Genomic DNA, 24,219 nt, shown 5'->3' with positions numbered 1-24,219 from the left:
GGGCTAACATGTCTGGCTGGTGCATATATGTAAAGCAATTTAAAATATTTTCTTGGGCCACTAGGTGATGCAGTGGATAAATGGAGAGTGATGCATTGGCCCTGGAGTCAGGAGGACCCGAGTTCAAATCCAGACTCAGACACTTGCTAGCTGTGTGACAAATCACTTGACCCTAATTGCCTCAAAAATATTGTCTAATGCCTTTAAGCATACTGCAGTGTTTTGTTTTTGTGCTTGATATGACATTTATGTTATTGCCTTATTTAGATAAATGGCTGAAATTCCTGATTTTTCCTTCCCTCTAAAGCTAAGCTTTAGTTTTATTTCCTTGTTTCCACCCATCTATATTTAAAACTTCTTTTCTTTTAAATTTCCCTATACTACAAATGCAATAATCAACAACCAGCATGAGCATTTCAGTATGTCAAGAACCTAAAAGAGGATCTGTACAAGGAGGAGGCTGGACCTCCTACTTCCTACTACTTCCTCCTGCTTCCTCCTACTTCCATGTCAATTCAAAATCTCTGGTCCTATGACTGTAAAAATATGAACTCTGAACTATAAGATATGATTTGTTTTAAAGTTCATATTAAATTTAGCCCATCAGTGACAAAATTACTATTTGTATTTGTCTACCTTTGAACTTTTTTCCCCATCTGTGCATTTTTATGCTTTATTGATGCTTTTTTTCCTTTTTTTAAACCTCTACCCATTAACTTGCCCTCCTTTCTTCTTCCCTTTCCCTTGTCCCCCCCAGCAGAAGTCTTCCCTTGTGTCAAGCAAGCACAGCCAAACCAAATCATTCACCATATTCGTCATGCTTAAACGTGGATGACCATCACTTACCCAGAAGTGGGCAACAGATCTCATGAGTAGTCTTCTGAAGTCATAGTTGCTCAAGGCATCAGTCACTTCTGTAGTCTTTCAAAGCTGATTTCCTTTATGGTATTATGGTCATCATGGAAATAGTTCTCCTTTCTTCGATTTTGTCTCTTGAGAACCACCTCCTCTTCTTCCTACACTACAATGACTTTAGAAAGAATCTAGTATGGTTGATAGATATGAGAAGCTTTCTTCCTTTCCCTCTTTTCAGTTAAAGCCTTTCTTGATTAGGTTTTTTAAAATCCAGGCAAATACATTCATACAAGTCCTTGTTAGGTGGGTTTCAGCCCTGTAGTGCTTGTATTTTAAAATAGTCCAAAGACCAAGGTCCTTTGTTCATATACCATCTTTTTAGTCAATTGTTTATTTTTCATCACTTCCTTTCTCACATGACTCTTTTGCCTTCCATGGGTAGCAATGACAAACAAACCAGCTGTACAACCAAGGTCTTTTTCAAATAAATTGGCCTTTATTAAACACCTACTTTGTCTCAGGTACTGAGCTTAGTGTTGGGAATACATAGACAATCCCTGTTCTCAGGGTGATCCCAATCTAATGGGGGATACATCATGTACCCAACAATTATGTACAAAATATATACAGGATGAAATAGAGATTACCATGAATGGAAGCCATTAATAGTAAGGAGGACCAGGAAAGTCTACTTCTAGAAGGTAGGATTTTAATTGGGACTTGAAGGAGGCCAGTCTAACCAGGAGAAGGAGATGAGGAATGAGAGAGATCCAGGCAGGGGGGAGAATCAGAGAAAATGTTCTTAGCAGACAGATGGTGTGTCTTGTTTGAAGAACAATAAAGAAGTCAGTGGCACCTTCCCAGGGTGTGCCAATGCCTTCTAAGTTCATGTCAGCCGTATGGTTTATGCCTATATGAATGATCGGTAGTGTGTAGTGGTTGGTCACCCAGTTATGCACATGGGATCTGAAGGTTCAACTATGAGCAGATTTATTTACTCATATCAGAGACCCTGGGAAATAGTAACCACCAGCAATACCCTTGTTTGTTAAGAGACCAGTGTAATTTCAGTCACTCTCCTTCACTGCACAATTCTTAAGGGACTTCTCCATACTTGCTTCCTATGGAGACATTTCAATTGTCTTTCAACTGAATTGTGTCCCATGTTCTACCTCCTTTTCTGTGGTTCTCATGATCTTCCACTAGATGGCGGCCCATGTCTTCTTAAATTGATAAAAGGGCTGCTATCAGTCACTGTGTAACATCAAGGATTCAGGTATACACAGGAGGGCTTGCTGTATAGATTCTCAGATCTGCTTTTCTAAAAGGAAAGCAACTTTTGAGGGGTCAACAATCTATGTTAATGAAGCACATACATCATTCACTTAGTTCAGGGGAAAAAGTTAGCACCCTGAACTTAAGAGAAGCAAAGATCCACAGACAGGGCTTCCAAATGTCTGACCATAGATAATACATACATCGTTACCAGAGAGAGAAGCACCAACATCTGGGCTTTCAAAACTGGGGGGCTCCTTAATGGCAGCCCAGAGTCTTGTCTGGCCCAATCACACCAGCACTCTTCCAATGATTTGAGCCCCAAAGAAAAGCCTCACCTCAGAGTATACATACACTTTTCAGAGGGGGAGGGCAGGACTCTTGTGACCCAGTGCCTCATTACAAATTAACAAAAGGTGTGGCCCTTCATGTAAAACAAGCCTCCCTTAATCAAGCCTCCCTCAGTAGCCCAACCTGAGGCCTATCAATGGGCAGGGACGATTTTTAACTCCCATTACACACTGGTGTTTCAGTTCAGTGACAAAGAGTGTGTGTGCTTGTATGCATGTGTGTGTGTGTGTGTGTGTGTGTGTGTGTGTGAGAGAGAGAGAGAGAGAGACAGAGAGAGAGAGAGAGAGAGAGAGAGAGAGAGAGAGAGAGAGAGAGAGAGAGAGAGAAGAGAGATCTGTGTGTGTAGAGAATGGGAAAATGATGAATTGATGAATGCTTCTAGCCTCCCTTTGTCTGGGCCAGAGTCCCTTCCAAGGTTTTATTACATGAGTATTATTAAACTGAGTCCCATGCAGTAGGTAATAGTTACTCCTGCAGAAGGTGTAACTAAGGCTTCTCTTCTCTAACTTAGAATTTTCAGAGTTGCGTTCGCCAAAAAGTTCATCCCCTTCACCTAACTTTGTGATGAACCTCTCTGGAAAATACCAGATATTGTTCATCATTGGACCAAACTGGGAGCCTCTATAGTTTGGACGGACTTACATTCTAACGTTTAGCCTTCAAGAACCCAGGAGTGCTTTTATGTTATTACATAACTTTGTTATTACAAAGTTCTGGAGTGCTATATTCAAGTACAAGAGCAGTGTGACACAATGGATAGGGAGTTAGCCTCAGAGCTAAGGAGACCTGGGTTCAAGTGCAACCTCTAGAAAGTATTGTTTAGTGCCCTTGGACAAGTCAATTAACTTTCACTGCTCTAAGTCAACACTCCAATACCAAACCACCAAACAGGTGCTGACATAGATTAATAAAGGAAGTTATTTGCATTAATGAAATCACAAAGTTCTGTCCCTATTTCCATATACACTCAGTAGATCTTATTGTTCTTTATAATGTGGAATCCCAGAAATAGAACAAAACACACGCAAAATATTAGTGTTGGATAGAAATGGAAGTACGTGAAAACTAGGGGAAAGATTCCTGAGTTCATTAATGTTGTTGGGAGAACAACATGGTAAAACAAGAATTTTGGTCCTTGCACCATAAGCTCCAACACGTCATCTGGATCTTGAATTAAAAATATAAGAATGAATCTTGACCAGGTTAGAAGAAAAAAAAGAATAATATATTTATCTTAATTATACAAGACCAATTCCTTTTTAATTATTAAGCAAAGAGAACACATCAGAGCAGATGAAGGCTGATAAGTTTATTGGATAAATTTACAAACTTCTTCATGGCAACAAATAATTATCAAGATCAGATTTGAAAAATGTGCATCAAATATAAAAGATAAAAAATATATAAAATTTATGAGGAAAATGAATATTTGAGTGCAATGCTCAGTCACCACTGAAAGACTCTAAAATGAGTGAACAAAGAAAGTACAGCAGAGGATATTGACTAGGACTATTTTTCTATAATTAAAGGTTTTTTGATTTGCTTGAGTGGGTGAATACTTATTCCACTGACACAATTACAACTTCTCTATAAATTAATAGTTGATCTTCACCATTGCTGTGAGTAAAAATTGGCTTGTGCCAGTGGGCCCTTGTTCCCAAAACTTTATAAATTCAGGGAGACTGGTATTGGAACAACAGTCATCTTATCCCATAAATGGGGCTTCTTGACCTGGGTAGGACCTGCTAGAGCTTGTGCTCCACAGGGAGAGCTTGGAGAATCCTAGATCACTAATGCTATGATGAGGCATCAGAAGAGGACATTAGTGAAGGAGGACAAAAGCACAAAAGAAAAAAATGAAAACCTAAATCAAAAAGATGAAAAGATCCTTTGCATGATTTTTTTCATTTAATCTTGCATGTATATTTTGTTCCCCACCCTCTCCCCTCAATGGAAAGTAAGAATTTTCAGAACAAGGACTTTCCTTTTTTGTATTTATTTCCCAGATACCTTAGTACATAGCATATGTAATAAATAACAGTAATGTTAATAATAGCTAGCACTTATAAAACACTTCAAAGTTTTGAAAGGACTTTACAAATATGATCTTATTTGATTGTCAAAATAATCTGGAAGATAGGTTTGGGAGATATGAATCATTTCTTAAAAAAATAGTCATGAAATTGAAATACAGTAGTAACAACACTACCATGCTCCTATCTTCTGTGTTTTAAGCTGATGCATTGGCACCCTGGTGTCTTGAGTGCTGGCACCCTGCCCCCCTTTCTGCCCTCCTCTGTTTGTTTTTGTGAGGTAATCAGGTGAAGTGATTTGCCTATGGTCACACAGCTAGCAAGTGTCGAGTGTCTGAAGCTGGATTTGAATTCAGATCCTCCTGACTTTAGGGCCAGTAATCTATCTATTATTATCTCCACTTCACAGTGACAGAAAATGAGACAAAAGTGTCAGAGACTGGATTTGAACTCAACTGTTCTTGACTCCAGGCCTAATCCTCTGTCAATTGAGGTACATAGGGGCCTTTAAAATGCTTGTTGAATTGAAATGAATCAGGAATAAACTAATGCACTTTTATGGGCATATTATACAAATGAATTTGTTATTAAGTGTAAATGTTTCTAAGTGCATGTTTGTGCTTGCTATTTAAAAGAAAATCCATAATAACATTTTAAAATTAGATTTTTCTAACCTATTACTTTTCAAAGAATTTTGCCTTGGCACCCTCATGAAAGGACAAAAATCTTTCAGGTAAAGAGTTGCCATTCAGGGACAGCATTAAGACTGATGTTTAGGGAACTCCAAAGAAGACAGTGCCTGGAGTTTTGTCTGGGGTATGTTCCATTCCTCTAGTGTGGTGGAGGAGTAGGAGAAGCAGGAGAAGGAAGAGATCCTTCTAGCTGATGTGCTGAACCTGTAAACAAAGGTCTCTAGGTTACTTTTCCCTCAGAGTCCCACGTCAACTCAGCCATCCATGATACCAATAGAAGTTAAAGAAAGATAATTCTGAAACTTCTTACTCTTAGATCAAACCATACGTTCTTGCTGCTTCCCAAAGGAGTTGATTTTCGTTGACTTTTTTCCTTTCCATCCCACCCCATACCCTTCACCACTATCCTCTGTATTCCCATTGTAGTTCATACATTCTTCCAAACAAGTAATTTTTCAGAAGATGCATACTCTGTTGAAGAACTTGAGAAGTCACTTATTTCATTTGACTTCCTGTCTCCCAGCAGGGCCACTCCTGATCTCACAACCTGAGCTCCTAAATCTGACCAGGGTTCCTCAGTTTTAGAAATCTATTTGCCCTATGTGCTTTTCCTGTCACTGTGGGCAATACCCAATAAACTCTCCCTTAAACACTTTCCTAGAAGTGCCCTTTGCCTCCAAATTTCCCATTATAATGATGATAATAACAATCAGACAATAACAGCAACAATAATAATGGAAGATAGTAGGATAGTGACTTGTTACAAGACCACTTCTATCTGAGCCTCACTAGGAAAGAAGAGAATAAGAAGACAGCCACAGCACCAATGAGGGGAGCAGCAGAAGCTCTCTCTTTTTCATGGACAGACAAATAATAAATCCATATACTGAAAGTATAGATCTCATAATATTCATGGCAACTCTACCAATAAATGGTAATAGAATGATAGTAGCATGGCCACAGATCAAATGGTTGGCCATAATAACCTGCAAATAACATTGATTCATAAAAATTTAAATAATGTCTTTAATAGATGTCATTATGCTGCATCATAGCTTCTGAACTATGTGGAATGAGAAGCATGAAAATATAGCCACGGAAGTGGAAATTGTATGGGAACAAGATGAGGTACCTGTCACGTTTGTCCTGTTTGTTATTGGAGTCATTTAAGTGTTCACTCAGTGAACCTCTAGGGGATGACCTGATACCCTAATACTTTCATTCAGCTATAATTTGTAGTTATTTTAGTCACTTGTGTAGTATTCCATTGAGTGTTCATTATAAAAGAATAATATATTCTTGCTAACTGTTGTAGTACCAATGTAAAATTCACAGCGCCCATGGCAGCCATGAATGTCGCAGCACGATTCAGAATCGCAAAATACCAGATTCTCCACATGGAAGGCAGAACCAAAACATTTATTCAGATACCAGAAAACCAAATCACAGCAACAAAAATCTATACACAATGACAATGCAGAGGACAATAACATCCCCAAGCCTTCCCCCTGTGAGGCTTCCCACAAACCAGCTCCATTAAACAAAACACAAGCAGGCTCCCTTAAACACAATCACAAACAAGCTCTTTCGCTCAGGCTAGCTAGCACCTTGCATCCTTCCTAGCTCTGACTGCTCTCAAGACTAACTTCCTCTCAGATCTGCTCTGTCTCCACCTCTTCTTGCTCCACCCATTCAGCAAATTCCTCCCACCACAGGCTCCAAGTGATGGAGACTCATGTATCTCAAGCTTTCATATGATCCAGTTAAGTTACATGGGCCTATTAATGAATATGAAAGATTTTCCATTTAAATTACCATTACAGTTGTTCCCATCAACAATTGTTCTAGATAATCTTCATTGAGGAAGATAAGAAAAAATAACAACAGCATTCCCTTAAGTCAAAAGGGTAGTCTCTATGCTGATGCAGAGGACAGTCTCTCCCTGCCTTAGTAGACAGATTTTTCATGAATTCCTTTGGCCAAGGGAAATCATCACCAGGTGTCTTTGTGATGCCATGAATGGGGGCCATACTTGGAGCCTTTCCCACTGGGTCGAACATAGCAAAGCTTACACCTTTTCATAACCTCTGAGAAATCCAGGTCACCTCCAGATCCCAGTGTGACATGAGAACAGGACTTTCATGAAGAAATAAGAATAGCTTACTTTATGTAGAACCTTACGGAGGCATATCAATATGATAAGGCTCAGTTAGTTAGTGCATGATGTCAATTCCACCATGGCTAGAGGTGTAAGTTCTAGATAGGACAGTTTATTAAGATGAGGATGTACTCATCTAGAAACTGAAGATTCCATGGGTCTATGTGCTCATGGAATCTTAGAACTGGAAGGGACCAGAGGGACTGTCTAGTTCAGCCCTTACAAGAACTGAATTTCTCTTGATAAAATTCTTGCCAAGCAGTCATGCAACTTCTTCTTGGAGATGTCTAGTAATGCAGAATGAACTATCTCCTGAGTTAGCCCATTCCTTTTTTGAACAGATCTAATTTAGGAGAACTTTCTTATGAGGAACCTAAATGGGCATCTCTGTAACTTTTACCCCTTGCTCCAATTTCTTTATCTTTTCTGGAGATAAGAACAAATTAGATCCTCTTCTTTGTGCACATAAACATATCATATAACCATGCATATAAACAATATAAAGTCCTACCTAAGTTTTCTCTCCTCTAGGATAAACATCTCTGATTATTCTCAGTGACAAAGCATTTTCATTGCTACTGCTTGAGAAGAGAAATATAGCAGAAAAATATTTTTATTTCTGGGCCATATTTTCAGATACAAAAATAATGGGCTCTTGACTAAGAATGGATGACATTTAATGAGGTCTGGTGAAATACAGTTGCTTGGAGTTTGGGGGAATCAGATCAAAGGGGCTTTAAATGCAAATTGGAGTGGTAAGGAGAAAAATGCTAACATATTTCCTCAACTATTCAGAAACAGCACAGAGTAGTAGATATGATCTAGTAAGTAGAATATTCAACATTTTATAGGAGGCAATATCCAAGAAGAGAAGAAATAATAAAGCCAGTGGTCTCACATGATTATATTCAAGGGATTAAATATGAGTTAAAACAATTATACATGTTAATGGTATTGGTAAATATAATCCTCCATTGTGGAGCAGTAGAAGAACCCTGAGAAGGAGAAGAGACTTCTAACTGACCTCTTAAACCTGTAGGAAAAGGTCTCCAGGTGAATCTCTATTCATATGTCCATGTTCAACCTGGGTATACACCATGCTCATGGAAAAAGTAGAGGCAAAATAGATAAGAGTTTTGGAATTTCTCATGTCAAGAAAACCAAATACTTACAAGGAAGCAAATTAGACCTTATCAACATTTTAGTGTAAAGAACTTTGGATTTTGATTAAAAACATGTTCTAATGCTAGATCTATTATTTATTGCCTTTTTTTTTTACCCTTGGACAGTCACTTTCTCTTTCTAAGTCTCAATTTACTCAATATTTAAAATGAGGATGCACTGGATTATTCCAAAAATCTCTATGAATTCTAAATCTTATGAATATAAGGATATCACTGAGATTTGGAAGGATGTGGTTCATATCTGCTCTAGAAGCTAAGTCTGATTTAAAAAGAAAGAAAATCTACAAGATTCAGTCTTGTGGTGAAATTCACAATTGGGGGCAAGTTTACAAGCATCTGGGTGATGACCAATGGTGGGAAAAACACAAGGAGTATCATGGTGGGAGTATACTATTGACCATACAGCAAGAAACAGGAAACAGATAATCTGTTTGAGAAATGGAATATAAATGTGGCAAAATGTCATGGTATGCTACTGAAGGGGGACTTTATCAGGATAACTATTGGAGATCTTTCTGCTAAAATCATAGCAAGATATGATATTCTTGCCTTGTTTTTAACTTTTTTCTCTTTTACTTTTTCTTTCTTGATTTTTCAGTGTATGTGATATTCATTCTGTCCGTAGTCTTCCAACTTGCTACATAAAAGAGTGAAATAGTTTTAATTATTTGTTCCTCAGGTCCAAGTTTGGTCATATTTTCAGCTTTATGTAATTCATTCATTTTACAAAAATTTTATGTCATTAATATCCTTCTCATTGTGTTGAATTATCATTAACATAACTGAAGAGTTGAGGACCATCAGACTGTGGTACTCTCTAAGCAAGAAGGACTCTGGCACTTTCATCAAAAGAGCAATCATGCATTGAAAAATGATGACATACTTTGAAGGAGTTGTAATCTCTTTGATGTCAGTTATTCCTGCACTGATACCTTTTCTAATTCTTCCATGGTCTTTCAAAGGTCAGAGGAACCTCTTCTGCATTCCAGATTCCGATGATTAAATGAGACAAAATTGATTATTGCAGTAAAATTCATAAGGATCTTGGGAGGCATTGATGACACCTTTCTAGCATTTGTGATGGATAAAGAAATGAAAGTGAGACTGTTTCTGATGGTATCATAGATTTTGAGAGAGTAAATGATAAAGGTTTCAGAGAAACAATAGATAACATCCCATGACCCACAATTCTACTAGGAAAATTCAATCAAGGGACATGAAATTCAGTCTTAAAGAACACAATTATGGTGAAGAAAAAGAGAAGATCTTTAAAAGATAAACATGGCTGCACAGGATACTCATCTCCCCACTTAGTTTTTCCAAACATATTTGTAAAAGATGGAAGAATCGGATAACTACAGGTGAATGTAAAAGAGATTGTGTTTTTAAAAATTATTAAATTATTTTTTTCAGTTTTCTACAATCACTTTCATAAGTCTTAGATTTTCTCCCCCTCTCCCCTCTCTCCTCAAAATGGTATATAGTCTTATATGGGTTCTACACATACATTTTTATTAAACATTTTCACATTAGTTATGTTGCATAGAAGAATTAAAATGAATGGGAGAAACCATGAGAAAAACCAAACAAAACTAAACATAACGCAAGAGAAAAATATTCTGCTTCATTCTGAGTTCCATTTCCCTAGTTCTTTCTCTGGATGTGGATGGCAGTTTGAAAAGAGGCTAATGTCAGATAAGGATGATTTTAGTGTCACTGAGTTGAAGCTAATAATGAATGCTCTACATGATCACAAAGAGCTTTTTACTTTTTAAAGCCACATTTGACAAAAGAAAAAGCTCAAAGGAAGAAGGGGACCACTTTTCAGAATGAATGGAATGATGCAAAGAGAAGGTATAACTACAGCTAGGTCCCAATCAGTATGACTAAGAAGTCCCGTGAAGTATCACATTATTCAAATTTCATTGCATATTTCTGTAGCACTGAAACCTAAGGCCATTTTATTTTATCTTATTTTTTGAAATTTAAAAATTTGTTTTATTTTCTACTGGAAGCAGGGGAAGGAACAATAGAACTGTTTTCTCATTTGCTACCCACTGTATACCCACAGCCACACACAACACACTTGTGAACACACAAAAATCCCTCAAAGCTGCACCAATACTTCTTATTTTGACCAAAAGAGTAGATCCTTGGAGAAGTGCAAAATGCAAAGTCAACTCAATAAACAGCATCATTAATATACAAAATATTTATATTTACATTACCGAACTATTAACAAGTGTTATCTGTCACTGTACATCTCTTGGAGTCACCTACTCCTTTCTCCAACATAGTCCATGCCGTCAGACAAGAACCATCAGATTCTAGTTTGCTTCATTCTTTGATGCTTTGTCAAAATTTTCTATGAGATCTGGCACATTGTCATCCTCTTCGTCAATGTCTTCAGGCCTGGGTGCTTTGCTATCCAATACTTGCCCTGGGAACTGTTCAGCTAACTTCATAAGACTCGTTAAGCTGTCAGCTCCAAGCTGGTTTAATATTCCAGGAAGCATTTCTGTGATTGGCTTTGCCTCTGCCTGGCAAGTGATTGCAAAGGTATTACAGAGAGGGAAGCCTGGACTTTGGGATCATTGAAATGAATAACCATCTCATAATCTTTAATCATGTTCACCTTTTCAGTTATTATTCAATATTATTCACATATTATCCACAGTATTATTCACATCCCACAATATTATTCACATATTATTCACAATATCAATCAATGTTATTCACAGCCATTGTTTGGAGAGAACTCCGAAGTTTCTTATCTGCTATGACTCTTCTATGCACCACCTTTTTTCTGTGTGCTGTGTCCTTGCTTGCCTCCTTTCCAGACCTGAGCCTGAAGCTTGGCTAATTTCTCTTGATTGATGCTATTGGTGGATCTGCAGCTGAGGAGGGGACTTTCTGCGATGGCAACGTGCAGCAAGCATAATTATGACTCCAAATGGTATGAAAGTGTTTCTGTTGTCTCTACCAAGAAAAATGATATTAGAACATGGAGATAAGGCACAAAAATGATGAACAAAGAGTGAAAACCTATGTAAGCTGGTAATTAGAGAGTTTCTGAGTATCTTAATGAACTTAAATCACCAGATGTGTATTAAGAACATCTCAGGGTAGTAAAAACAAACAAACAACCAAACAAAACTTGATGACTTATTGCCAAGCCACTGACAGTAATCTCTGAAAAATAATGCTGAATGAGAGAGGAACTGCCAGTCTGGAAATGGACATATGACACAATTTTTTAAAGAGAAGGTCATGGACACTTTATACCAGAAGTCAATGAACTGAATTTCAATTATCAATACAATTCTATTAAGCATTACTAAGGTAGACAATCCCTCCCCCACTTTTTTGGTCCCAATCCATGCTTTCATGGGTGAAGGAAAAGCCCACTGAACAAATCCCTTTACCAGTGAAGATTTGAACTCTCTACAATTATGTCTTACAGAGTTTCCTGGGGATCTGAGAATGACTTGTTCAGGGTTACCCAATCAACATGTGTCATAGGTAAGACTTGAATCCAGATCTTCCTAACTTCAAGATAGGGTCTCCTCTATTCACTATAACAAGCTACTTCTTACTTTGATAATGACAAGTATTTAATATATATTTGTGGTGATTAGTTGAAAAGGATGAGTGACTGATTTGTGAGCATCTAGCAAGGGAAGTTTGATCACTAAGAGCTTGGATGAAGCCATAAATGGTGTGCTCATTAAATATGGAGACTATTCAAAGCCAGGAAGCATAGCTAATGCCATTGAATAACTATAAATAAAGCCAATGACTCAATTAGATTAAAAAAGATCTTTAAAGGGCGGAACAACAGGCAGAATATAATAAGATGAAACTTCATAGAAATTTTGAGTGTTGTGTCACTGCAATAGAAGCAAAGCTCAATGAGAGTAGGGACAATTTTTTCTTCTTTCTCTGTGTTACAAGAGTCTAGCTATGCACTAATTGACCCTTGACAAATGCTTTCCAGTTGGAACTGGATCAGATTGCAATATATGTAAATGCTGTCTCATTGTTGAATTAAAAATGGCAGTAAGTATAAGACATATGAATACACACACACAATGTTTTCCAGGGAAAAAAGTTATAGGGCATTTGGTAGACTGAAAGCTTAATATAAGTCAACAGTGTGACTTAGCCTCGGTGTGACAGAAAAGAAAGGCCAAAGTAGTTTCCTACTGTGGCATAATTAATTAATGATCAATAATGATAACCAAAATAATTACCAGCATTTGCATAGCATCTCAAGGTTTGACTAGCCTTTTACATGCATCATATTACTGTGAGGTAAGTGCTATCATTATCCTCCTTTTACAGATGAGCAAACTGAGGCTTTGAGAAGTTGACTTGCTCAGGATGTTATCGAGGAGTTTTTTGATCAGGTGTCCCACTTTGACCCTGAGATTCTGGAATTCTTTTCTCAAAATATTTTCCCACAACAAGTCATTGAGGTTGCTATAATAGTAACTCCTGTCTCCTTGGGATCTCCCCTTCCAATACCTTTCTGTCACATCTCTCTCATCACATCCATACCTGATTTCTTCTTCTTCCATTTTATGAAGGCCCTAGCACAGCTTAGCAGTAGGATGACAGCCAATACAATGCCCAGTGCCAGGGTCCAAGGCTTCTTCACTGTGGGATTTTCAGGCACTACATGGAGAAAGAGTAGAATGTAAGTGCTGAGTACATTCAATGAAAGAAGGGGGAAAGGGATGGAACTACACTTTGGAACCTGATGTCATTGAGGATGTGATGAGAGTGCCTGGATGAAGCACTAACCTGGATACACAGCAGGGGTCTTCAACTCAATGTGTTCCACCACACAGGTATAACCCATCCCTGAGTCCTCTGGTGGGAGCTCCAAGGTAAGTTGGAGGTAGAAGGTGTTATCCATATTGGGCAGGATGCCAGTGGAAGTCTCCTTTCCCCATATGCCTAACTTCCCATTTTTCTCCCAACGCAGTAGGATGGACTGAGGGTAGAAGCCTGTGGCTGTGCAGGAGAGAATGATGCTGCCTTCTGGGCTGACATGGCGAGAGACGGTCACCTCAGGGGGCACTGGAGCAGAGATCAAGAAAGAAGACCTCATGTTACAATCTCTGTGAATGTTTAATGCTTCCCTTGCCTCTACCTTTATTGATGTCCCCAGTCTCCTTAATGCAGCATCCCTTATTCTGCAGGTCCTTGAGTAGCATGGTGGCTTATACCCATTTGTATCTCCTTGTGCACCCAGAAGAGTGCTAGATAAACACTAGCTACAGAGTTAGCATCTGTTGGTATTGATGACCGTTTCACCAGCAATTTTCTAAACTACCTTCAAGTAGTTCAGTCTGCTATGATGGAATGAGAAGAGAATCTTCTTCATTGGGTCAGTATTCCATATGATTCATGATTTCATCACTATGGGTCCTTCTAATGGTGAATATTGCAGATAGTCCATGTTTACTAGGCTAGCCTTCATGTGTTTCTTTCACTGCCCTCCTAAAACCCAATAAAATAAAAATTAAACATTACCTGGTGACCAAATTCCTTGTCATGATGTTCTAAATTTGGATAGATGACGCCCTAGACAGAGGACACACAGTCCGTCATTCTTGGGACTATACATAATGTTTTTCCAGCTTGGTAGGACACAGTTGTCATAGCCTTTGAGCTCCTAGGGTCACTATCATTCCTTGATGAGGCAGGCAGGAGGAGATTAACTTGAGAGAAAGAAATAAAGATGGAAGGAAAGACAGAAAAAAGAAGGAAAGAGAGAAAGAAGGGAGGGAAGGGAGGAAGAAAAAGAATGGGAGAAATGAAAAGAAAAGAAAGAAGGAAAAGTATAAAGGTAAAAGAAAGAAGGAAAGAAGGACAAAAAGAATAAAAAGGAGGAAAGGAATGTAAGTAGGAAAGAAAGAAGGTTGGGAAGTGAAAAGGGAAAAACAAGGAAATGAGAAAAGAAAGGAAGAGAAAAGAAATAAGGAAAAAAGAAAGAACCTTAACCTTTCTCACATTCTCTGATTTTCCCATTGTAAATTGCAGCTATGGTCAGAAGCTATGGATCCTGCATGTTTCTCTAGGACTCCAGTTAATATATAGAAGGATGGATATGACCTGGACGTCCTGGGAGGAGATGGGAAAAAGCAAGCACTCACCATTATCCCTTAAGCTTGAGTACCCAACGATTTTCCTCATGAGGTCAACACAAAATTGATTCATGTAGAGTTTCCTTAGATTGGTCCATATGGGACTCTCCAGAATGTGCAGGTATTTCTTGAATTCAGGCTTTAAGAGCTCCCATTGCCCAATTTCTTCATCTATCCTGTAATATTCCTCTCCATCCCAAATTAAATGGATGTGGCTCTTTACAGTGATGTCCTTGTCTATTTCACAGTCTGCAAGGAGCTGCCCTGTGTGGTTTCCTGTGGAAGGACATTAAGGTGGGTTCTTCTGGGACTGGTGAAGAGAGGGAGATCAGTATCTAGGTTCAACTTTAGCCCATCCCTAAACTTAGGGCTTACAAAAGGGCATCGAGCCCCCAGCCTCCGTGTTAAGAAAGTTTGTAGAAGAGTGATAGTTCTTGGGATGGAGGCAGAGGTGTCTTAGAAGGATTATAGAAGGAGATAATGACCCAGGATGTTGAATCTAATGGAAGAAGCCTAAGTCTCAAGGATGGATTCTTTAATGCTTCTTCTCCAGGTTAGTAAATAACAATGGACTGGGGCAAGGGCATCCATTTCAGTGGATGATCTACTGGGGATAGATGTATAGGACTTAGAAAAGAAAGAGACAAGGTCTGACCAAAAGAGGGAAAGGGGAGATGAGTCTGACTTACTGTTAGGGTTAGTGTCATTCTTTGCTAAGTAGTGCATCATCCAGCTGACATGTCGCTCATGGTATATCAACAAATCGCGAATCTGGGTGATGGAATCGACTCCCACTGCTTTGGTGGCCCAGGGTATCTTGGAAATAATTTGCTTTTGTATATTGTTATAAGATGCCAGTTCAATATCATCAATGAAGCTAATTAGAGTTAGTTCCATGAGAGAGTGGGTTGTGCCCACTGCAGTGAACTGAGCTATGTGCTTGTGGTGAGCTGAATTATTAGAAAAAAAGGAAAAAAAGAGAACATGGTGTTTCAGGTTACCAGAGGACCAGTATTTTCTCCAATTCATTCCTTTGCCCTTCCTCTGCCCCCCACCGTCAGTAATAGTAACTATACAAATGACCCCCAAACTCTAAATATCTAACACTAACTCTCTCTCTCTCTCTCTCTCTCTCTCTCTCTCTCTCTCTCTCTCTCTCTCTCTCTCTCTCTCTCTCTCTCTCTGTCACCACCAGAAAGGTGGTGCAGTGGATAGAATGCTGTGACTGTAGTCAGGAAGACAAGAGTTGAAACCCAGCAAGCACCCACTTATGCTGTGTAACCCTGGACAAGTCACTTAAGCTCTTCAGTTTGCTTATCCATAAAATTGGCACAATTTTGACACGTGCCTCTAAAAATTCTTGTGATGATCAAATGAAACCTTTGTAAATCATGGACAGCAGTACCTGGCACAGACTACGGGGCTTAACAAATGCTTATTTGAAAAAAAAAAATAAAAACCTTTTCTTTTGAACATCTCCAACTAGATTGCGTATAGGTAGCTGAAACATACCATGTCAAAAACAAAATTCATTATCTTTCCCTCCAAACCCACTTGTCTTCCTAACTTTCTATTTCTGTCAAGAACACCACTAATATTCCAATGATTCAGGTTTGTAATCTCAGATTCATCCTCCAATTTTCCCTCTCTCCCTCTTCCCCCAATGTCTGACCAGTGACCAAGAGCTACTGATTCCACCTCCACAACTTCTCTCAAATTCATTTCTTTCTCTCCATTTACTCAACCCCCACCCTAATCCTAATCCTATCCCCTCTCACCTGGACTTTTGCAATTTCCGTCTAATTGTTTTGCTTTCTTCGGATGTCTCCACTGTCCAACCAGTCATCCCCAGTCTTCCCATTTTCTATTCTTAAAGCTCATCACTCCCTTTCTCTAAATAACTCTAGTGGCTCCTAAAGGCCTCTAGGATAAAATACAAACTTTTCCAGATAATTGCATTTAACACCACTCATTGTCTGGGCACAGTTTGCCTTGGGAGAATTATTTGATAGAGTGCTCCCCTTAATATTTTCAACATTTCAGCCAAACTGAACCACTTATCATCTTTCACATCCAACATTCCATCCTGTAGGTCTTTATTGAGACTGTCTGCCCAGCCTGGAATGTAACCTCTTCATCACTTCCAGCTTTGAGAATACTCAGCTTCCTCTAAACTACAGTTCCAGCTCCACTTCCTATAAGGTTTTCCCTAATTCCTGCAGCTGCTGGTGCCCTGACCTAATCAGAAATTAATTTGTATTAATTTATGCATTTAATGATTATTTATTTCCAATCATACAAGTTCCTGTCACACAGTGGGGAATTTATGTGAAATAGCATAAAAAGCATTGGCTTTGGAATCGGAAGAATTAGGTTTGAATACCATTTCTAATACTAATTGTGTGATTTTAGAAAGTCACATAATCTCTCTGGGCCTCAGTTTCCAAATTTGCAAAATGATAAGGTTGGTGTATCTGACCTTTCAGGTCCTTCATTGTTCTCCTCTACATCTGATCCTCTTACCTTATAGCCCTTGACCTTAATTTGGGCTCTCTTGCAGAGTGCCCATGATGGCCTCCTCACTGGTCTCCTTATCTCAAGCCTCTTCCCTTTTCCATCCACCTTCCCCTCAGCTGCCTCCATGAGTTTTCTAAAGCATTGCTTTGACTCTCTCCCTCTCCTAGTTAATAAACTCCATCTCTTTTATCTCCAGGATACAGTTCCTTGCTTAGCATTTAAAACCTTTCAGAGCATGAATACGTCCAGCCATTTGAGTTGAAAGTCTTACACTTTACTGCCCTCCGCTCTTTTGACTACCCAGTCGCAGCTTTCTGACTTCCCCACACCTACACACTCTACCCTGCCCCCCAACCCCCACCTTTGTCCTGTTTCCTGTACTTGGAATGTTCTCCAACCTTACCTCCACCTCCTCACTTCCCGGAATTCCTTCAAGTCTCAGATAAAACGCCATCTTCAGGAAGCCTTTCTTGGTGCTCAGAATTGCCACAGCTTTCCTCTCCAAAGTTATGTTTCATCTACTCTGTATGGATCCTGTAGGCACCTTTTAATTTACTAGCTTTCTCCCCATTAGAGGGTGAGCGGCTTGGATGCAGGGACCAGGCTTTATTTGATTTATTTTTTGTAGTCTAGCACTTAGAACATTAGCCATAGTATGCAAATTGTTCAGTAAATGCCTGTTGACTGACTGCCTGGCTTTCCTGAGCCCCTTGAATACAGTGACTGAGTTTCCCCATCAGACCCAAGTCTCCATGGTCTCTCCCCTCTCTACCTAGTCTGTTTCCCCCTAGACTTACCTGCCTGGGTTTCTCTCAAAGCAAATACCCCCAGAATGAGAAGCCATGCTGGAGAGAACCATCTCCACCTCCTCTGACATTCCATGATCTTCAGAAGCTGGCTACCCAACCACCTTGTCAACCACACTCCAGCTGGAGGTTTTAGACCCCACATCCTGTGTCCCAGGCACTGCCTAAGAGGGAACTGAGGCTTCCTATGTACAAATCATGGCTTCCTCCCTCCATCCCCACCCAGGCTGGGGCTGGTTCTGCTGAGGCACTGCCCTCCTCTCCTCGTCATCATCATCGATTTTGTCTGTTATGAGGTGAGAACTTTTTCTGCCTAGCAGGTATAAAAGAGGGAGAACTTTCCTTGCCTAGAAGGTGTGAAAGAGGAAGTGAAACAGTGTGGTGAGGGCAGGGCCCCAAGTGTTGTTTCAGAGGCCCAGACATGACCTAGTTCAATGCCAAACACCCAGGTGTCTTTCCTAAATGTTTGTTGAATCTAAATAATTTTAAGTCTGAAAGGATAACCAGGGAGACTTTATTCTGGAGGAAAGATACAGGGAAGAGATCTTCTTCCCCCTTTTCTCATACTGCCCTCAGGGAACACCCGGTTTAATGGGAAGATAGAACCCCTGTCCTCATTGAGCCCTGAGTTTATGGGGCAGATTTTAATGAAGCTACCAGGCTTAAAGTATGTAATTGACCATAACAGTGACTATTACCCCTTAAGTCTGGAAAAGGGCTTCATATATTGGATTATCCCATTTGATTCTCACAACAATGTGGGAGGTAGATACTATTATTATCCTCCTTTTCCAGATAAGGAAACTGAAGCTGAGAGAGATTAAATAGCTTTTCCAGGGCAACACCACTAGTGAAAGTCTAAGGAAGACTTGAAAGAGAGGTTACCCTGCCTTTACTGACATTCTTGACAGCACTCCACAGTGCCTTTCAAGGCTGTTTAGTTGTATCTCCTCTCCATGTGGCCTGCAGACCACTGGGTTCTTTTCCAGGATTAGGGCACTGAATCTCAGCTGGAGCCTTCCACTGTTTGTAGACTCACCATTTGGGTGTCTGGCTTGTTCCATTGTGACTATGCAGTGTGTTACCCTGGCTCATCCCTGACTCTGAGGCTGTGTATCCCCAGTGTATTGCATGTCACTTGTCATGCAGTATGTGTTTATCAAATTGTTGTTGACTGAGTGAACATATATAGTGTAAAATCTGTGAGGTCATTGCTGATGGCTTAGGGGAATGTAGCAAAAAAGTTGTCTACTGACTTTCCAGAGTCCAAGGCAGAACTATTAATTTTTCTCCCCAAACCCTCCTCCGTTTCCACTCTCATTATTACTGCTGAAGGTACTTCTATCTTTCAAGTCTCCCAAGCTGGAAGCTTCAGGGTCATCCTTGACTCCTCCCTGGCATTTACCCCACATCTCCAATCTGTTGTAAATACTGGCCATTTTTACCCTCTCTACATCTCCTTTGAATCCTCTTCTCCCCTCCATACACCATAACCCTTAAACATTTCCTTATCACCTCTCACCTAGATCACTGCAGTAGCCTTCTCATTGTCTTCCCTGCCATAAGTCTGTCCACACTATATTCTATCCTTCACACAAGTTCTACCACTCATTTCTGAGTAACTAGGAGTGAGAAGTGATGACCACATATCTGTGTGTTATGTTCGGGATTCTTCCTCAAATTTGGCTTGGTCGAGGTGGTAACAGAGGCTTCTTCTAAATCTGAAAGTCTATGATTCTATAAAAGGAGGAGTGAGCCTGAGTGGTCCTATTTATAGCAGAGTAGTGCTCATGTGGAGACTCTGGTGTCCCAGGATATTCCAGGATGGTTTCCTCTATGGGTCCATACTTGTGATTCTTTATTTTTTGTAAGTCCCTAGGAAATCCTTCTGAGTCAGTACTTGCTCCAAGTTGCCTGAGTTCTTCATGAGAGAATATCGATTGGCTTAGAAGAGAGAATGACACTGGAAATCCTAGTTAGAGTGAAGGTTTTAACAGAGCCTTTGGACCTTTCCATATATATATAATCTGGAGCATTCCTTTGTCAGATAGAGGTCACAGGACTTTTCCTTTGTGAGATCAGAGTAAGCAGACTTTGTGTGCTAAAGAAATTGCCCTGGGTTAATTTTTTTGATTTTTTTATGTAACCCTCACAGTAGTTACCTTGGAACTGGTGCACAATGGGTGCTCAAGAAATATTGGATTAATGTGTGATCACAGTGCTGAGGGAGAATCAGTGACATACACCAAGAGTTAGAGCCCATGGAGTTTGTTTCTATACTTCTCTGGACTGAAATGTTCTCCCCTTGAGTCACATACCCAGTATAACTTGAGGAGAATGATGAATGCTTCATGCAAAGTGGGGGAAGAATAAGAGATGATTTGGTGAGAGGGGGAGGAAGTATATCAGACTAAGGTTTGCTTCTACTCCTATATCCTCTTCACGCTAAAACACATAGAAAAGTCTGTATGATCACCAAAGAAAGGACTTTGTACCTTCAATTTTTTTCTCAAGTGCCTCAATCTCAGAAAATTGCCCTGACATTTGAGATCATTTCCATTTCAAACTTCTTTGCCTTGTAGTCCCTGGAAGCCTGGTCACCTTTCCCAGGAGAGGGTCAACAAGTGCGCACTGTCATCATCATCAGGGAACAAAGTCCTACGTCAAGGAGGTGTCTGGGAGTGAACCTAGCCACAGAGTGAAGTTCACCGAGGGATTAAGGAACATCAAGGAAGAGGAAGTATTAGTTCATAAAATCCATACAGGAAATCTTACCAGTTCCCCCACCTTCCTCCCACCCCTTTAAGTGATAGAGTCTCTGTACCACTATGTTTCAGGCACCCATCCCAAAATGCAAGATTTGTTGGCCTATCTCCTAGATTTGTCAGTTTTTAACAAAGTTTGGTTCAAGTACCACCTTCCACATTAGGCCTTTCTTGGTCTCCTCCCTCCTCGCCAACTTGTTGAGGGCAGCAACTTTCACTTCCCTCTCTGTTTCCTCATTACCTAGCATAGTGCCAAGCAGAGAGTAGGTTTTCAATTTATTGATTGATTAATGACTTACACTCTACTCACCTACTCCATCTTCTCCCCAACATCCCAACTGCCCTTTCTGAACTACTCAGAGGGTCACATTCTATAGTTGTAGGACTGAAGGGAAAATACTTCCGATTTTCTCCCCAGTCATCCTATTTGGGATTTGTTGGGACTGGAAGCTCAATTCCGTGTGGACAGTCTCGGGCAGGTAAAAGTGGGACTTCTAAATCTTAGAGTCTTATGAGGCCCTCCATGAACAGCGGGGGTTCGAGAAGGTCAGACCGAGCTAGCTCGGCTAGCTCGGGTATTTCCGCCTCTCCCCCGGAGATACCTGATGGGTGGAGTCTCCCTGCCCTCGAGGTCGTCCCGGATTGGAGCACACCTAGTTACCTAACAGCACGGTATTGAGATGCAAACTGTGTGGCTGAAGATTAAGTAGGATTGAGGAAGCCTAAAAGCGCTTAGCACGTGTGGAGCCAAAGAGAAAAGTAGGGCTCCGCTTCTTTTCTTTCCTCTCTCCCCTCCCCCTCTCTCCCCGCTTGTACTTCTACTTCCATTCCCTTAAGCTTAGCCTTCTTAGGAAATCTCCCCCTCTTCGTCCTAAGAAAGAAGACCCCCTGCACTTGTAACCGAAACCCTGTAATAAAGCTCAACCCCTGTTTGACTCTGGAACGTCCTTTCTCTCATATGTGCATCCGGCGTGGCCAGCCGAAGACCTGGACAGGTAAGAAAGACTCGGGTAGCCCAATACAGGCCTCTAGGCTTGGCAGGGACTAATACAAGACACTCATGAAATGGAGCAACCATAGTGTGATGAAGAGAGAGACAGAGTGGTCAAGGCTCTAGTCTTGTCTTTGCCACACATTTACTGTATGACCCAGGCAAATCACTCTTGGCACTTGAGGGAATTATCTGTGCCTATAACTGAGAAGGTGCCAATCTCCACTGGTGGAATGTGTGTTATTTTAAATTACTCTTTCTACCTCTTGCTGCTGGGCTTTGTTGTTCATTCAGATGAAATTTATGTGGTTTTATTTTGTATCTTACAATTTTGCTAAGGTTGCTAATTGTTTCAAGTAGTTTTTTAGTTGATTCTCTGGGATTCTCTAAGTACATCATCATATAATCATTCCCCTGCCCAATGTGGATATGGGTTGAAGTGAAATACAGTTCAGCAAAACTGCCAACATGCTGAAAAAGTCTGACATTATCAATTCTTATTCACATCTATACTTCCCCACCTCTTCAAATGAGAGGAGGGGATAACTTCTAATGCTACTTCTTTCCAGTTTTCTGAGCAGATTTTGTCAAATGTTGACTTCTTATCCCAGAAGCTGGAGTCATTGGGTTTATCAAACAGTAGATTACTATGGTCATTGACTACTGTGTCTTGTGTATCTAATCTATTCCACTGATCTACCCCTCTATTTCTTAGCCAGTATCAAGTAGTTTTGATAATTACTGCTTTAATATAGTTTTAGATCTGGCATAGTCAGGCCACTTTCTTTTGCATTTTTCATTAATTCCCTTGACATTCTGAACCCTTTGTTCTTCCAGATGAACTTTGTTATTATTTTTCTAGTTCTACAAAATAGTCTTTGGTAGTTTGATTGGCTTAATACCAAATAGGTAAATTAATATAGGTGGAATTGTTATTTTTATTCAATTTGCTCAGTCTACCCATGAGCAATTAATATTTTTCCAATTGTTTACATCTGACTTTATTAGTATGAAAAATGTTTTATAATTGCGTTCATATAGTTCCTGGGTTTGTCTTTGCAAATAGATTCCCAAATATTTTATATTGTTTACAGTTATTTTAAATGAAATTACTCTCTCTACCTCTTGCTGCTGAACTTTTTTGGTAACATATAGAAATTCTGTTGAAATTTATGTGGTTTTTTTTTTGTATCCTACAACTCTGCTAAAATTGTCAATTGTTTCAAGTAGATTTTTAGTTGATTCTCTAGGATTCTCTCAGTATATCATTATATTATCTGCAAAGAGTGATCATTTTGTTTCCTCGTTGTTTGCTCTAACTCCTTCAATTTCTATTTTTTTCTATTATTGCTAAAGCTAACATTTCTAGTAAAATATTCAATAGTAGTGGTGATAATGATCTTTCCTGTCTCTCTCCTGATCTTATTGGGGATGCTTCTAGCTTATTCCACTTACATATAATGCTTGCTCATGGGTTTAGATATACACCACCTGTAATTTTAAGGAAAACTCCATTTATTCCTATGTTCACTAGTGTTTTCAACAGGAATCAGTGCTGTATCTTGTTAAAAGCCTCTTCTGGATCTATTGAGATCATCCTATGATTTCTGTTAGTTAATTATGCTGATAGTTTTTCCAATATTGAACCAGTCCTGCATTTCTGGTATAAAACCCACTTGGTCATAGTACATTATCCTAGTGATAAATTGTCATAATCTCTTTGCATTAAATAAAATTAAGTAATAAGATATTTTGTTTAAAATTTTTGCATCAATATTCACTAGGGAAATTTGTCTAAAATTTTCTATGTTTTGACTCTTCCTGGTTTAGGTAGCAACACCATATTTGTGTCATAAAATGAACTTGGTAGGATTCATTTGCCCATTTTCCCAAATGGTTTATGTAGTATTGGAATTAATTGCTTTTTAAAATCTTTGTTAGATTTCACTTGTAAATCCAACTTTCCCTGGATACTTTTCTTAGGGTACATCAATTGTCTTTGACTTCTTTGGAGTACATATGCCTAGCAGTGAGAATCTCTGTGTCAAAGACTAGAGAGTGACTGTAATCACTTTATCTACATAATTTCAAATTACTTCCCATGATGGCTGGACCAAGTCACAGCTCCAGCAACAATGCATCAGTGTCCTTTGCTTTCTCAGAATCTTGAAGGCTGATTCTTTATTCTTGCCCTTTGTACCAACATTTCTTTAATGGCTGTGAAGACTTAAGCACCATGTAAAACAAGTCTTCCTTTGGTGCTTCAAGGATTACCACTTAATGGGTATTGATTCTCTTTACCTTGACACAGATTTTAACCCTGCAATGCCTTATCAGATAACTTTTCAGTTTGGTTGGCTCCAAAATTCATCCCCTTTACCCAAATTTATGATGAACCTCTCTGGACATAGCTTGGTTGACACTACACATGGTCTAT

General features: G+C 39.5%; 1 protein-coding gene and 1 pseudogene across 2 annotated transcripts; both read right to left on the bottom strand.

The window, feature by feature from the left end:
- Positions 1-10,745: 10,745 nt before the first annotated feature.
- On the bottom strand, positions 10,746-11,272 carry LOC140521738 (transcription factor BTF3 homolog 4 pseudogene; annotated as a pseudogene).
- Positions 11,273-11,277: 5 nt separating this feature from the next.
- Positions 11,278-18,234, bottom strand: LOC140521737 (hereditary hemochromatosis protein homolog). Of its 2 annotated transcripts, none has more exons than XM_072637064.1 (6): positions 18,018-18,234; positions 15,393-15,653; positions 14,713-14,979; positions 13,355-13,633; positions 13,109-13,225; positions 11,278-11,527 (listed from the first exon to the last, which is right to left on the bottom strand). In XM_072637064.1, the coding sequence occupies exons 1-6, from the start codon at positions 18,169-18,171 to the stop codon at positions 11,490-11,492; spliced, it is 1,116 nt and encodes a 371-aa protein (XP_072493165.1). In that variant the 5' UTR covers positions 18,172-18,234; the 3' UTR covers positions 11,278-11,489. The 2 variants fall into 2 exon arrangements, with proteins under 2 accessions (XP_072493165.1, XP_072493166.1); XM_072637065.1 differs by having other exon boundaries at positions 17,624-18,110.
- Positions 18,235-24,219: the final 5,985 nt, after the last annotated feature.

The sequence above is a fragment of the Notamacropus eugenii genome, chromosome 1, assembly GCF_028372415.1.
Source record: "Notamacropus eugenii isolate mMacEug1 chromosome 1, mMacEug1.pri_v2, whole genome shotgun sequence".
Taxonomy (NCBI): domain Eukaryota; kingdom Metazoa; phylum Chordata; class Mammalia; order Diprotodontia; family Macropodidae; genus Notamacropus; species Notamacropus eugenii.
This window is presented reverse-complemented; position numbering and strand designations above follow the sequence as displayed.

What these genes read in the sequence shown, in the direction of transcription:
- LOC140521737 (XM_072637064.1), bottom strand. Translation starts at nt 18,171, where the DNA reads ATGTGGGGTCTAAAACCTCCAGCTGGAGTGTGGTTGACAAGGTGGTTG. An exon ending in TTTGAGAGAAACCCAGGCAG is followed by an intron (nt 15,654 to 18,017) that starts GTAAGTCTAGGG and finishes CTAATAATTCAG; the next exon opens with CTCACCACAAGCACATAGCT. An exon ending in GAATGACACTAACCCTAACA is followed by an intron (nt 14,980 to 15,392) that starts GTAAGTCAGACT and finishes GTCCTTCCACAG; the next exon opens with GAAACCACACAGGGCAGCTC.